The sequence below is a fragment of the Macaca fascicularis genome, chromosome 2, assembly GCF_037993035.2.
Source record: "Macaca fascicularis isolate 582-1 chromosome 2, T2T-MFA8v1.1".
Classification (NCBI taxonomy): Eukaryota; Metazoa; Chordata; class Mammalia; order Primates; family Cercopithecidae; genus Macaca; species Macaca fascicularis.
This window is the reverse complement of record NC_088376.1, coordinates 91143996-91160105: the sequence shown is the minus strand read 5'-3', so window position 1 is coordinate 91160105 and position 16110 is coordinate 91143996. Positions and strand designations below refer to the sequence as shown.

The following is a 16110-nucleotide window of genomic DNA, read 5'->3' as shown; positions in this document are numbered from 1 at the left end:
TTTTTCCTTTTTCTCACAAACTCTGTACTACTGGAAGACTCACAATTTCTGAAACACTCACTGTGTTTTTCTACCTGTCATTGATCTTAAAGCTTTCTCCTAAAATACAGCCTTTTCTCTGTCTTTAGCTCTCAACATTTTCTTTCAAGACTCATTCTCTTTTGATTAACTCAACTAGCCATTGTTCCTCCTTTACTCTCCTGTGGTATTTATTTTATACCCCTCTTCTGACAGTTTTTACTTATTTGATTTAATATAAATATGAGTAAATGTCTTATCTTCACCAGATGGTAGAGGCCTCAAGAGCAGGAGATGTATCCTGCATTGTACCTCTAGTACTGTCATATTCTCAGGCTCTCAATTGGTGTTTTTAGATTGGATGAAGTATGGTTGTTAGGCTACTATGTACATTCTTGTCATTAAATTTAAGTAAGTCAGTAAGTACTAAACCAGTCAGCTAATATCCCTCCAAATCTTGTATAACTAAAATGTTGTTATGACAAAAAAGTTTAATCATAGCCAGACATTTTTAGTCAGTTGCTAAATTTTATTTTATGAAATATGTTCAAAATTTTTGGCATGCAGCATACATTTTTTAAAAGTTGGAAGAACATATTTTGGTATCAAGTTTTTAATTATAAAGATTGTATTTTTTTCTGAATTATTCTACATTAATGCAATGCATAACCAATTTAAGCTGTTTTTTCCCTCTAAGTGTCAAATTATTTTTGTGTTTGTTCCTCTAGGCTGCTAGTCAGTGCTTCCCAAGATGGAAAATTAATTATTTGGGATAGCTATACAACAAATAAGGTAGAATTTCTTCATAATTATTTTTAAATAACCTTATATTTGTTTGGCTGTTTACCAGTTCTTTCCTTTATTCTTTTACCTCAAACTTAAATTGCTTCCTGGGATAAATTTATTATAGTTTATTTTAATCTAGTTCTTCTCTTTTGTCTTAGTGTTTGCTTTTAATGTTTAACCCTTTTTTATTTCCAAAGATGACTTTGTGTTTTACTAGAGTGCTCATATTTAATTTATGAATATTAGAAAAAGTACCATTATACATGTACTAATAAATGATTTTTTAAAATCCCCATTTCCTAATGTGACAAAGACCCAGAGATTGTAATTTCTAGTTGTGGATAAGTTAGATGGCTAGTGTGAAGCTCTTCTTTGGCCCACTCCAGGCATTGATTTGTGCTTCTGGACTGCTTAGAAGATACAGTAGATTGGAGGCAAATGACAACTTGTTTAGATCTCTTGGGGGTAACAGACTGTGGATGGTCCTAATACATCCACTGGAAGGAATCCCCAGTTTAAAATTGTTGAGTGGTAGTGAAAAAGCTTCAAGAATACTTTGATAAGTTTAAGACCTTTATACTCTGTGTATACATATTAGTATTTTTATTAAACATTTGAAAATACCATTTTGTGAAATAAACAATAGCTTCAACCCGATTGAGATTTTAAAGCAGGCTAAGACAGTTTTGTAATATAATAGTTTTTCTTTATTAATCATCATTAAGCATGTTATCTTTCAACTATATTTTCATAAAACCAAAAAATGTATTTTAAGCATATTATTTTAGGTTAAGTGAGAGCATAGTAGTAATCCTGCCATGTGTTGATTCCCTGTATGGACTGTTTAGCCGTGGTATTCTCATACACCTTACTTTTTTCCATCTGACTTTCAAATTATTGGTGTTAGGGTAATAAGGCAGCAGATAGCGTTGTGACCAGATCAATGCAAAACTATCACCATTGTTTGAATGAGAGCCCAGAATAAGGGCCTATTAATAGAGGGATGCTAGTGTCATCTTTTCATAGAAGACTCATGTAATCGACTCTGAGACTTGCTAATTATCTCCCTAGTTCTTGTTCAGAGTTATGTTTGAGGAATTTTGAGCACTATTACAAAAATGAAAATTCTATTAAAACCTTTAACATTTTACACTTAATTTTTCAAATGGCAATATATTAACATTGAAACTTCTTTATGTTCTTTATTAAGAGAATTATTTCCAAGAAGAGCACTTTTTGACTCATGATTTGATAATACAAAATAATAGGCATTTTAATGTGCATTAGCATTTTATTTTTCATGGTTCACTTTCTCAAGCCATTATTTTATTTGACTTATCTTTCTTAGATGTATTTAATTTTTAGTAATATTTACTTCATTGTAAATGGGTTTATGCAATAGATGATGGTTTTTGTAATCTGAGTGATGTGTGACTGGTGTGTGCCCTACAGATGCATGCTATTCCTTTGAGGTCCTCCTGGGTGATGACCTGTGCTTATGCTCCCTCTGGTAATTATGTTGCCTGTGGAGGCTTGGACAACATCTGCTCTATATATAACTTAAAGACCAGAGAGGGAAATGTGAGAGTGAGCCGAGAGTTGCCGGGTCACACAGGTGAGCTTCCTTAAATATTCTTTCCCACCACACGTGATTCCTTGTGTAGAATGTGCTGATCAAGGTCAAATAACAGATTGTGCTCGGCTGGCTAAAGGATGCGGATTAATCGGGTGGGAAAAGAAATTATTATGAACCAAAGGAAACATTAACTTTTTATAGTCATACAAACAATCATAATTTTGTTTTTCTTTCAAAAATAGCTGTATTGTTTTTGTAAAAATGATAAGTTTATGGCACAAAATTCAAACTCATGAAAAATAAAGCAAATAAAATGTTCTCCATTTTCTGCTGCCATATAACCATTATGGGATTGTGGCATCTGTACTCAATTATATAGTTGAGAGTATGCATTAAGGTGCATTAGTGAAATACTTTTCACCATGATAGTGTATTGCTTTGTTTGCCAGTGTGCCCATCATAGTTCAGTAGTGTAGTATTGGGTTAATGGTGTTAATTAGGAATTTATTGCCACTGATCTGGCATCCATCCATCTGAATTTTTAACCATACTATTTGACCTTGCTTTTATAAAATCTCTAGAATGGTGTTTTCCTGACATTTCCGTGTTTTGAAACACTGATGAATGCTGAGCATTCAAATGCCACATCTTTCATAAAGTCTTCACTGTTGTTCTTTTGATTTCTCACGATATTTTTTTTTTAATATTTTTTATTTGAAAAAAAATTTTTTTTTTTTTTTTTTTTTTTTTTTTTTTTTTTGAGACGGAGTCTTGCTCTGTCACCCAGGCTGGAGTGCAGTGGCCGGATCTCAGCTCACTGCAAGCTCCGCCTCCCGGGTTTACGCCGTTCTCCTGCCTCAGCCTCCCGAGTAGCTGGGACTACAGGCGCCCGCCACCTCGCCCGGCTAGTTTTTTTTTTTTTTTTTTTTTTGTATTTTTTAGTAGAGACGGGGTTTCACCGTGTTAGCCGGGATCGTCTCTCGATCTCCTGGCCTCGTGATCCGCCCATCTCGGCCTCCCAAAGTGCTGGGATTACAGGCTTGAGCCACCGCGCCCGGCCGAAAAAAAATTTTTTTAACCGCTCCTTGCAGAGCAGGGCTAAATCACAGGCGGTGCGCCCAGTGGCGTCCTCTCACAGTATTTTAAAAGTATTTCTCCAGGGTGCTTAACACAGTCGGCCATAGATTATAGTTCTTCCCAAGGTAATTGTCTTAGGTGGCAGGGGCTGTGTCTTGCTCAGTTTGGTAGCTTTCAGAGTACCCAGCACAATGTCATTAACACGGTAAATGCCTAAGAATGGTTTGTTGATAACATTTAATTTATAGACAGTGTAGGATTTGAAGTAACTAAAAGTAGAACTATGTTGTTGCCCAAGCATTCTATTTTTAACAATATGTATTGCTATTTCATATGGTAGCTGAGTTATTCAATCAGTGATAACCTAAAATTTGCTACTCTTTATGCTGTAGGGTACTTGTCCTGCTGTCGTTTTTTAGATGACAGCCAAATTGTTACAAGTTCAGGAGACACAACTTGGTAAGTTTATTTCAAAAGCACACTGATTATGGGTGTGAGGGTGGTAGCAGGAACTGACATAAGAAGAGGTCATTGTCATTAAGTGTTGTATTTTATTTTTAATTACAGTGCTTTATGGGACATCGAAACTGCCCAGCAGACCACCACATTCACTGGGCATTCTGGAGATGTGATGAGTCTTTCTCTGAGTCCTGACATGAGGACTTTTGTTTCTGGTGCTTGTGATGCCTCTTCCAAATTATGGGATATTCGAGATGGAATGTGTAGACAGTCTTTCACGGGACATGTCTCAGATATTAATGCTGTCAGTGTAAGTGAATAGCATTTCCAGAGAAAATTTATTATGCATTTAAAATATTGAGCTCTGTGGCATGATTTTAACAACAAATTGCCTTCAAGGATTCTTATAAATAATGTGCTCTCATAACTTTGAATCTCCAAGTAATAAGCGTTTTTGATTTTTTAAAAAAGAAAGCTTCAATTCGTAGTCCTAGATCTTTTTTATTATTGTTGGATTTTGTTGTTGTTGTTGTTGTTTGATTTTTTGAGACAGTCTTGCTCTGTCATCCAGGCTGGATTACAACAGCACAGTCATGGCTCACTGTGGCCTCGACCTCCTGGGCTCAAGCAATCCTCCCACCTCAGTCTCCTGGTAGCTAGGATTACAGGCACACACCACCATACACGGCCAATTTTTGTATTTTTTTATAGAGATGGAGTTTTGCCATGTTGTCCAGGCCGGTCTCGAACTCCTGAGCTGAAGCAATCCTCCTGCCTCAGCCTCCCAAAGTGTTGGGATTACAGGCATGAGCCATTGTTCCTGGCAACCTAGGTTTTTAATTGCTGGTGAATATCACTTTTTTTTTTTTTTTCAAAATAGAGGGAGGGATTATCATGAGTAAACAAGCAGATCATGGATGTTCTAACAGTGAATTTAGATGAGAAAAAAGTGTCGTATCTCTGGGACCAAAGCAAACAACTCAGAGAGAACAATAAGGATGAAAACAGCAGCTGATGAGTGTGGAGTATAGCTTTTGAAGGCAGTGCAGCCCGGGACTAATCTTAGTTCTGCTGCCGTCAAGCACCTGTGTGACGCTAGTCATGCTGTCTAATCTTCGTGAACCTAAGATTCTTCAGTTTTTAAAATAGGGATAATACCACCTACATCAGAGAATGGTGTGGAGACTAAATTAGGTATTAGATGCTCAGTAAATGGTATAAATAATAATAATTATTATTATTTAGAGACAGGGTCTCACTTGGTTGCCCAGGCTACAGGGCAGTGGCATGGTCATATCTCACAGCAGCCTTGAACTCCTAGGCTCAAGTGATCTTCCTGCCTCAACCTCAGGAGTACTGGGACTGCAGGCACTCACCACCACAGCTGGCTGGTTTTTGTTTGTTTGTTTGTTTTTAAATCTTTGGTAGAGGCAGAGTCTCATTATGTTGCCCAGGCTGCTCTTGAACTCCTGGGCTCAGCAGTCCTCCCACCTCAGCCTCCCAAAGTGCTGGGATTACGAGGCATGAGCTACCATGCCTCGCTGGTATCAATTATTTATAAGCTACTTCATATTTTATAAAACTACCTAAACAGATAACCATAAATAGATTAAGCCAGGTAAAAAGTACTCAGTATATAAGAGGATAAGCTAGTCATAGGTGTCTGTAAATTAGGATAAAGTGAAAATAACATTTTGAATGACAATCAAAATGATTATGAAATAGTCAGAATTGATGGGGAGGGGTGTTAAAAGAAGGTAGGATACTGCTTGAGTTAGGTTACCTAAGCAGATCACATATGACTAGAGTGTCCAAAAGTACCATAATTGCCAAGGATTTTAATGTATGAGAAACATTCTAATTTTGTAACAAGACATTTTTGGGGAAAAAATTAGCTTTTCTTTATCGTGCACTTACTGAGAGTCATTTTTGTTTTACATGATTTTGTAGAAAACATCAGAGAAAGTAAATGCTGTGCTCACCTCATTCCCACCTCTTCGCCTTAGGCCAACCTGGTTAGATTAATAGAGTTTTAGAGCAGCAAACTTTAACCCTCTCTATCTCTCGGCCCATTACTTTTATCACATTGAGATGTTCTCTCATAATTTGCTAAATTCTTTATCAGGAATGAGTGTTGAATTTTCGTCAAATACTTTTTCTCCATCTAGTGAGGTGTTCGTGTGGTTTTTTCCAGCCAGTTAAAATGGTGTGTTTACATTGATTTTCTTTTTTTTTTTTTTATTTAAGTCAAAACATTAGTACCATCTTTTAAAACTATAAGTAAATATAGAAGCCTTCCATTTGGAATAAAATGGTTCAAACAAAGATACTGTATATATAACAGTTTTCCTTTTTTCCTATGAAATTATGACCAACTTTATTATATTTTTACTTTCAAATTATATTCAGTGAGGATTTCAACAGTGACATTTCTCACACTGTTTAGAATGTTAGGCTTAGAAATCAAACCGTAATAGTTTCATTTGTGGCTGAGCCCCATATATTCACTGATTGAGTTGCTGAAACTTTCCATTTGACTCTATATTTATGGGGCCTCTAGGTGTCTCTCAGCAGTAAAGACACTGTTAATAATTGTGAACCGTGATTATTATTTTCATTAACTCAGTGCCAGATTCAGTTATTTCTATCATAGATCAAGGCTTTTTTCCTCCCCAGCCCCCACTTTATTAAGGTATAATTGGCAAATTAAATTGTATATATTTACAGTTTATAATGTGGTATCATATTAGTTATAGGGCTTTTTAGGTTATCAATTTCTTTTTGAGTGAACTTTCAAAGATTTTATCTATATCATCTCCATTGTCATATTTATTGGCTTATAGCTGTTTATTATACTCCCTTAATTATTTTTGATATCTATAGAGTTTACAGGATATCCTGCTCTCACGTATGATGTTGGTAATTTGTGTTTTACTTTTTTCCTGATAGTCTAGGACTGTAGGTTGAATTGTGCCCATCTAAAATTTATGTGTTGAAGTCTTCAAGCCCAGGACCTCAGACTGTGACCTTATTTGAAAATAAGGTTGGTCCAGATATAATTGGTTAAAATGAGGTCATAATGGATTGGATGACACTAATCCAGCATGACTATTTTCCTTATAAAAGGGGGAAATTTGGAGACAGACAAGCATAGAGGGAAGATGATGTGAAGAGACACAGGAGAAGACAGTCATCTACAGGACAGAGAGAAGATTACAGATCTTTCTGTCACAGCCCTCAGATATCTTGGTTTCAAGCTTCTAGCCTCCAGAACTGTGAGACAATACATTCCTTTTGTTTAAGCCAACCAGCTTGTGGTGCTTTGCTATTGCAGCCTTAGCAATAAATATATCTGGCTAGAAGTTTTTTTATTTTATCTATATCTATACCTATCTATCAATCAACTATCTGCTCAGAGTACCAGCTTTTGTTCTGAATGATACTCTGCTGTTTTTCTGTTTCATTGATCTTTCACTCTCATCTTTATTATTTCTTTTCTACTGCTTCCGTGGTGTATTAGTTCGTTCTCACACTGCTATGAAGAAATACCTGACACCGGGTAATTTATAAAGAAAAGAGGTTGAATAGACTCACAGTTCTGCATGGCTGGGGAGGCCTCAGGAAACTTACAATCGTGGTGGAAGGCACCTCTCCACAGGGTGGCAGGAGAGAGAATGAGTGCGAAGGGGGAAGCCCCTTGTAAACCATCAGATCTCGTGAGAACTCACTATGGCAAGAACAGCCTTCAGGGAGCCCACCCCCATGATTCAGTTACCTCCCACCGGCTCCCTCACAACACTTGGAGATTTGGGGATTACAATTCAAGATGAGATTTGGGTGGGGAAACAAAGCCAAACTGATCACTTGGGCTTCATTTGCTTTTCTTTTTCTAGGTCTTTTTTCTTTCTTTTCTTTTTTTTTTTTTTTTTTTGAGACAGAGTCTCGCTCTGTTGCCAGGCTGGAGTACAGTGGCGCAATCTCAGCTCACTGCAACCTCTGCCTCCTGGATTCAAGTGATTCTCCTGCCTCAGCCTCCCAGGTAACTGGGACTACAGGTGCACGCCACCATGCTCAGCTAATTTTTGAATTTTTAGTAGAGACGGGTTTCACCATGTTGGCTAGGATGGTCTCGATCTCTTGACCTTGTGATCCGCCTGCCTCTTCCTCCCAAGGTGCTGGGATTACAGGCGTGAGCCACCGTGCCCGGCCTTGTTTTCTTTTCTTTTCTTTTCTTTTTTTTTCTTTTTTTTTTTTTTTGAGACGGAGTTTCACTCTTGTTGCCCAGGCCGGAGTGCAGTGGCGCAATGTGAGCTCACCACAACCTCTGCCTCCAAGGTTCAAGTGATTCTCCTGCCTCACCTTCCTGAGTAGCTGGGATTACAGGCATGCGCCAACACGCCCGGCTGATATTTTTTGTATTTTTAGTAGAGACAGGGTTTCTCCCTGTGGTCAGGCTGGTCTCAAACTCCTGACCTCAGGTGATCCGCCCACCTCGGCCTCCCAAAGTGCTGGGATTACAGGCATGAGCCACTGTGCCCGGACTTTTTTCTAGTTTTTTAAGATAGAAGCTGATGTCATTGATTTGGAACTTTTTAAGATAGAAGCTGATGTCATTGATTTGGAACTTTTTAAAATTTCTAATATTGGAACTTAAAGCCATAATTTTTTTTTTTTTTTTAAGACTGGGTTTCACTCTGTCACCCAGGCTGGAGTGCAGTGGTGCAATCATGGCTCACTGCAGCCTCAACTTCCCTGGGCCCAAGTAGCTGGGTATACAGGTGCATGCCACCATGCCTGGCTATTTGTGTGTGTGTGTGTGTGTGTGTGTGTATTTTTTGCAGAGATAGGGTCTTGCCATGTTGCCCAGGCTGGTCTCGAACTCCTGGGCTGAAGTGATCTTTTGCCTTAGCCTCCCAAAGTGCTCGAAATTCAGGAGTGAGCCACCATGCCTGGCCCTTCTTCATGTTTCTTGTGTTTGGATCTATGAATTTCTTTCTTTCTTTTCTTTCTTTCCTTTCTTTTGACCGACTCTCTCTTTGTCAGCCAGGCTGGAGTACAATTGCATGATCTTGGCTCACTACAACCTCCACCTCCTGGGTTCTCAGCAACCTCCACCTCCCGGGTTCAAGCAATTCTCTTGCCTCATCCTCCTGAGTAGCTGGGACTGCAGGCACACACCACCATGCCTGGCTACTTTTTTGTATTTTTCGTGGAGGTGGGGTTTTATTATGTTGGCCAGGCTGGTCTCAAACTCCTGATCTCAGGTGATCCGCCCGCCTCGGCCTCCCAAAGTGCTGGGATTAAAGGCGTGAGCCACTGCACCCCGGCCCCAATCAGATTTTTTTTCTGTCTCCTCTCTTCCTTCCTTTGGAGACTTTAAGTTACAGAGACATTAAACTACTTGAAGTTTTCCCAGAGCTCCCTCATGTTCTGTTCATTTTATTGTTCAGGATATTTTTCTTTCTGTATTTTACTTTGGATGGTTCCTACTGCTTTGCCTTCATGCGTCTTTTCTTTTCTGTAGTATCTAATTGGCCATGATCCCATCCAGTGCACTTTTCATCCCAGACATTGTCATTGTCCTTGTCTATTAATTTTATCTTCTGTGACTTTTTCTGTTTTTTTCAACTGATTAATTTTTCTCCTAATTATAGGTCATATTTTCTTGCTTTTTTGCATGTCTGGTGAATTTTTATTAGATACCAGACATCGTGAATTTTACCTTGTTGGATGCTAGATAATTCTATATTCATAAAAATATTGTTTAGGTTTGCTCTGGGGCATAGCTAAAATCAGACTGGCCAAGTTAAGTTACTTGGAAATGATTTGATCATTACAGGGTTTGCATGTAAGTTTTGTTAGATGGGACCAGAGTCACACTGTGTGTGCTTAATTTTGCCCCACTGGTGAGGCAAAAGACTTACAAACCCTCTTCCCTATAAATTATGAGGTTTTTCCTGTGTATTATGAGGTTTTCCCTCTGGCTGGAGAGGATAGGCATCATTCTCATCCTATGTATGCACCAGGGTTTGTTTCCTCTAATCTTTTTGGGTGTTTCTTTTCTGCTTGATTAGTTTTCTCACACGACTCTGCTGATTGGTACTCAGTTGAATACCTAAAAGAGGCCCTCCACATGCATCTGGAGTTTTCTCTTTGCCAAACTTTGCCCTCTCCGACACTCTCTGTGAACTCTAGCTGCTGTGGGCTTCTTGGATTCCCAGTGCTGTCTCCTCAACTCAGGGAGGCCAGTGGGCTCCAGCTGCGTTTCTCTTCCCTTCACCACGACCTGTAAACTTTCATAGTAAGGTAGTAAGATGGAGCAGTTGTAGGAATTATTTATTTATTTACTTACTTATTTTGAGACAGAGTCTCATTCTTTCACCCAGGCTGGAGTACAGTGGCGTGATCTCGGCTCACTGCAACCTCCGCCTCCCAGGTTCAAGGGATTCTCCTGCCTCAACCTCCCAAGTAGCTGGGACTGCAGGCACCTGCCACCACACTGTGCTAATTTTTATATTTTTGGTAGAGACAGGGTTTCACTATGTTGGGCAGGCTGGTCTCGAACTCCTGACCTCAGGTGATCTGCCCACCTCAGCCTCCCAAAGTGCTGGGATTACAGGTGTGAGCCACCACACCCGGCCTCTTTTATTTATTGTTTCTCAGAGGCACACTCCTTCGTTGACTGATATCCAGTGTTTTTAGAACCATGTTTTATATATTGTCCAGTTGTTTTTAGTTCTTTAAGGTGTGGAGCAAATCCAATCATTATTTCTCTGTTTTGGCTGGAAGCAGAAGGATAGCCAAGAAGTAATTTTTTAAAAAATATCTTAGTGGCCGGGCGCGGTGGCTCAAGCCTGTAATCCCAGCACTTTGGGAGGCCGAGATGGGCGAATCACAAGGTCAGGAGATCGAGACCATCCTGGCTAACACAGTGAAACCCCGTCTCTACTAAAAAATGCAAAAAAAACTAGCTGGGCCAGTTGGCGGGCGCCTGTAGTCCCAGCTACTCGGGAGGCTGAGGTAGGAGAATGGCGTAAACCCCGGAGGTGGAGCTTGCAGTGAGCTGAGATCCGGCCACTGCACTCCAGCCTGGGTGACAGAGCCAGACTCCGTCTCAAAAAAAAAAAAAAAAAATCTTAGTTGAAGAAAAACATTGAGTTGAAGGTCTAAGGGTCTTATGAAGTAGTTTTTAAAAAGTAATTAAAAGAGGGGCCAGGCGCTGTGGCTCATGCCCGTAATCTCAGCACTTTGGGAGGCTGAGGCAGGCAGATCACTTGAGGCCAGGAGTTCAAGACCACCCTGGCCAACATAATGAAACCCTGTCTCTACTAAAAATGCAAAACAGTTAGCCAGGCGTTGTGGTGCATGCCTGTAATCCCAGCTACTGACGAGACTGAGGCAGGAGAATTACTTGAACCCAGGAGGCAGAAGTTGTAGTGAGCTGAGATTGCGCCACTGCACTCTAGCCTGGGCGACAGAGCAAGACTCCATCTCAAAAATAACAAAGAAAAGTAATTAAGAAAAACCAACACGTCCTGTTGAATTTAGAGTATCAAAAGATGGAAGAAAATTCAAGATGAAAACGCAGATTACCTAGATATAAGAGATTAAAAACCAAGCTAACCTCACACTTTTTCACAGTAGACACTGCTGGAAGGCTCCTGAAGAATATCTGCCAAGTGTTAAGGGAGAAATACTGTATCAGAGATCATAGCCATGATGTAGGGAGAAAATACACTAAATAGAATATAGGATAAGATATTAAGGCCCAAGAATAATCACATAAGGCATTGCACATAAATGATGACTGCTATTGAAAGATATGGAATAAACTTAACTATAATGTTGTTTGCAAGAAACACACCTAAAGCAAAATGACCCAGGAAGGCTAAATGTAACAATGAGAGAGTGGGTAAGTCATAAACTGGAAGGAAATCTGCAGTAATATTACTATATTGCTATTAACCGAAGTAGAATTGGAGCAAAAACTATAAGATGAGAGAAGTTTTATCTTAATAAAATAGACAGTAGTGACACCATAACATCGAAATTCATAAAACAAAAGCCATTAAAAATTCAAGGACCCAAAACACCATTGTGTAGGAGACTTTAGTAGACAACTTGGAAATACTGATACCTTAAGAAGGCACGAAATAAGATATTGAGGATGTGAATAGTGTTGTTTAATAATGTTGACTTGACAGTGTATTGTACATTGCACCATATTTGGGTTTTACCAAATATGCAGTATATTACCTTTCTAAAATCTGAAAAATTCTGAATTCTGAAAAAGAACTGTCCTAAGGGGTCCTTATAACCCTATGAGGATTGTGGACCTTTTATCTCCTTGCCACTCGTTCTGCAGTAGCCACACACACACACACACATATATTCTATAAATATTAGTACTTACCTTAAATGTTTCAATATGACATATGGAGAACCAGAGCCAGTATTTGTTGAATACTTGCTGTGTTCTGAACAATAGGCTATATACTTTGCATATGTTATTTAATTCAATCCCAACCAACACTTTGAAATGGAATCTAAGGCTCAAAATATTTAAGAATCTTTAGTGCCCAACATTGCTCACCTGGTAAGTAGCCAAGTTGGAATATTAGTCTAGATTTGTCTATTATTACACTGCCTCCTATGATTTTGCATACATCTGTAGAATAAATGTTTGTTACTCTCCTGTCTAGTTTTTCCCAAATGGATATGCCTTCGCCACTGGCTCTGATGATGCCACTTGCCGGCTCTTTGACCTTCGTGCAGATCAAGAGTTATTATTGTATTCTCATGACAATATCATCTGTGGAATCACTTCCGTAGCCTTCTCAAAAAGTGGGCGTCTCTTGTTGGCTGGTTACGATGACTTTAATTGTAACGTATGGGACACGCTAAAAGGAGATCGTGCAGGTTAGTAAATCAGTCCACATTAGGTTCTGATTTTCAGGAAGTGTGAAGAGGTTCCCGTCAGTTGTGTTCTAGGCCTCCATGGACATCTTGGAGTTGTGGGAAGTGGTAACCCAGTGCTTCTCATCATGTTCTTTATTGTTACCCTTTGTTTGTGGTTATAATCCATAAGCCATATTTACACTTTTGCTTTCTGAAGAATCACACTGAAGTCTGTAATATTTTCTTGTTTCATAGACTTCAAAGTTAAAGATGGATAGTGAATGTGATTCAGTGTGGTATTTTAGAAATCACACTTTTCTATCACCTGACAGGAAACATTGTAACTGTTCGTTTTCTTCCTTCTGAAGCAGATCTTGTATGGGACAGGACATACACTTGTCACTTCCCTTAGCCCCACACCCTGAGTCCTCCTCTGCAGCTTCCACAAGATGACAATACACATTAAGTCATACTGGGGACTGTCATTAATAACAAGTCACACAGAGTAATTTTTAACTCTTTTTAAAAATCAAAATTACACTTAAAGGAATCCAATTGTCCTATATAGCTTGTTACCAAAACACGGCATTGCTTCATTCCCAACCCATAGTTTCTGCTCCCCAAAGTAACTACATTTAGTCATTAACTACTCCTCCTCTCTCTCTCCACCTTTGTTTTGTTTTGTTTGGACAGGATCTCTTTATGCTGCTAAGGCTGGTTTCTTCCTGCCTCAACCTCTGGAGTAGCTGGGATTACAGGCTTGAATCACCTCACCTGGCCTACTTACATATCTCTAAATAACATGCCTGTATTGCTGTTACTTGTTTAAAAAAAAATAGGTGTTATCTGTTGTTGACCTATTATCATGGATGATAAGGGTTTGGTTTTAAGCTGCTCCCACCATAGCCACATTCTTCCCCACCAATTTTTTCCCATATGATAGATTTTGTTTAGAGCCACATTCACTGTTTACATAATTCCGACTTTTTAAAAAGTCATTTGTTGCTGAGCCATGAGATGTGTTATGACTTCTTTTGCCATGCGGCTTTTTTTGTAATTTCTAGAGTTAATTTTTTGGTTTATAGTCTTAGTTTTGATGTGCTTCTCACTAATGAATCTTCACACTTTCTGCCACTTTTGATATGTCTTGGAGCAGATCCATTTTCATTGTGCTGGGTATTTAGTGTGCCTTTTTGATCTGGAAACTGATTACCTTATAGAATAGGGACACTTGGGGGTGGGGGCTTGTTGAATTTTATTTCTTCTCCATTATCATTATTCCCTTTTTCTAGATCTCCCATTATGTTGATAATGGGCTTCCTGGACTGATCCTTTGACTTCTTTTTTTTGTTTTTAAGAATTTTTTTTTTTTTGAAATGGAGTCTTGCTCTGTTGCCCAGGCTGGAGTGCAGTGGTGTGATCTTGGCTCACTGCAGCCTCTGCCTCCCAGGTTCCAGCAATTCTCCTGCCTCAGCCTCCCGAGTAGACTAGCTGGGATTACAAGCGCGCACCACCATGCCTGGCTAGTTTTTGTATTTTTAGTAGTGACGGGTTTCACCATGTTGGCCAGGCTGGTCTTGAACTCCTGACCTCAGGTGATCTGCCCGCCTCAGCCTCCCAAAGTGCTGGGATTACAGGCATGAGCCACTGTGTCTGGCCTGACTTTTTAATTGTATTTTTTTTATTTTCCATCTTTTTTGCTTTATCTTCTGGAAGGAAACCTCACCTCGGGTTTCAACCCTTCTGTTAAGTTTTGGTTTTCATTTTCACTGCCATCTTTTTAACTTAAGAGCTAGTTTGTTCTGGGTTTTTCTTTTTTCTTTTTTTTTTTTTTTTTTTTTTTTTTGGTGGCACCCATTCTTTTATATTGCAGGATCTGGCCGGCAGCCCGCAATGTAACGGGGCTCTCTCTTTGTTCCCAGGCGGATCGGCAGGTCGAGAAATAATAGGCACACACAAGATAGTGAAAGCTGGGTCTGGGGGATCACCGCCTTCCGGTCCCGCGGTGCCAACAATGCACTGGATATACCAGCATTTTATTATTAAGTTTAGTGAGGGCAGGGGTAGGTTAGTGAGGGATTTAGGGTCATTTGATGATGGTGAGATGGTCACATGGGGATGAAGTAGTTCTTTAACATAACATCTGTATGCAGAAGTACAGTATTCAGAGATAATTTACAATATAGTGTGTGCATCAGTAATTTCTAACAGAGCCTTAAAACAGAAAGTCTTTCCATAACCTATGATTAGCAAGATATTAATCAGCAGTAACAGTTACAGCAAAAGCTGGTTACAAACAATCCATAGAAAGAAGACGTGAAGCTAGACAACCGGGTAGACCAGAAATTCCCAGAAGGGAGTATGCCTTAACCCTAAAGAGGCCTAGAAGAACCATGGCAAGATGAGGGCGTTCATAGCCCTATCTTATCTGTATGGACAGGTGCTCCCCATGCGTCCGTTTATAGGCTCTCCACGAGGGTCGCATTCCATTCCCAGAGCTATGAACATCTGCTTTTCTGGGATAGGAATCTTGGTGATGTGAAACCTCCCTGACTGCACGTCCATTCATAGGCTCTCTGCAGGGGGAAGCACATCACGTGCTGTTGGCTCATTCTGGCAGTCCCACCTGGCATTGTCTTTACACAATCCTGCGTGCAATTTTGTATTTACAATAATCACAGGAGCATTTCATCTTTTATTCTGTAGCAATAGTTTCAGGGGGTCTCCCTACACTTTTATTCATAAATGAAGTCTTGTGTTTCTCTGAGCTTATTAGTGAAAAAAATTTTTTTCAAGTTTCTTCTTCAAGCATAGCTTTTGTGTTGCCAAGTTTTTTTCGTTTTTTTTTTCCTTCATTTTTGGGGTTTCCTGTCCTTATTTTTAGAGTATTTCCTTAAAAGTGCTAGCTCTTATTCATACTTAAGAGTGAGGCACTAAAACCATTTGAAGCTCTGAGCACATGGCTGGCGTGCTGACTCTAGGCCTCCCTGAAGGGTGATCTGGCTGGCCATTAACTGAGGAAGCTCTCCTGTGTCTGCCTATCTGCCTTTCTGCCTTTCTTCCTTTTTTCCATCTTCCACTTTCCTCCATGAAGTGTATAAACTGGCTGCCAGTTTGGGGGCTGATTTCTAGAGAAAACCTGAGGGGCCACAGCATTTAGCTAGTAAACTTCCGTTATTCCCCATTTCAGCAGTTTACCAATCTCATCTGGGTCTGTTTTCTTCCAGTCAGGAGACCCTGTTTTACCCTTTCCACTAAGTGAGTCTCTAGTCTTATGCCACAGCACAGGATGATCC

The 16110-nt window shown here is 39.6% G+C and overlaps 1 protein-coding gene across 3 annotated transcripts in view; it reads left to right on the top strand.

Moving 5' to 3' along the window:
* The window catches only part of GNB4 (G protein subunit beta 4), a 59148-nt gene that overhangs the window by 36197 nt on the left and 6841 nt on the right, over window positions 1-16110 (top strand). For all 3 annotated transcript variants that reach the window (XM_005546439.5, XM_015445549.4, XM_045386600.3), the window contains 5 exons: window positions 747-810; window positions 2257-2419; window positions 3850-3916; window positions 4025-4226; window positions 12619-12835. In XM_005546439.5, coding sequence (XP_005546496.1) covers window positions 747-810; window positions 2257-2419; window positions 3850-3916; window positions 4025-4226; window positions 12619-12835 — 713 coding nt within the window. The remainder of the gene's footprint in view (window positions 1-746; window positions 811-2256; window positions 2420-3849; window positions 3917-4024; window positions 4227-12618; window positions 12836-16110) is intronic.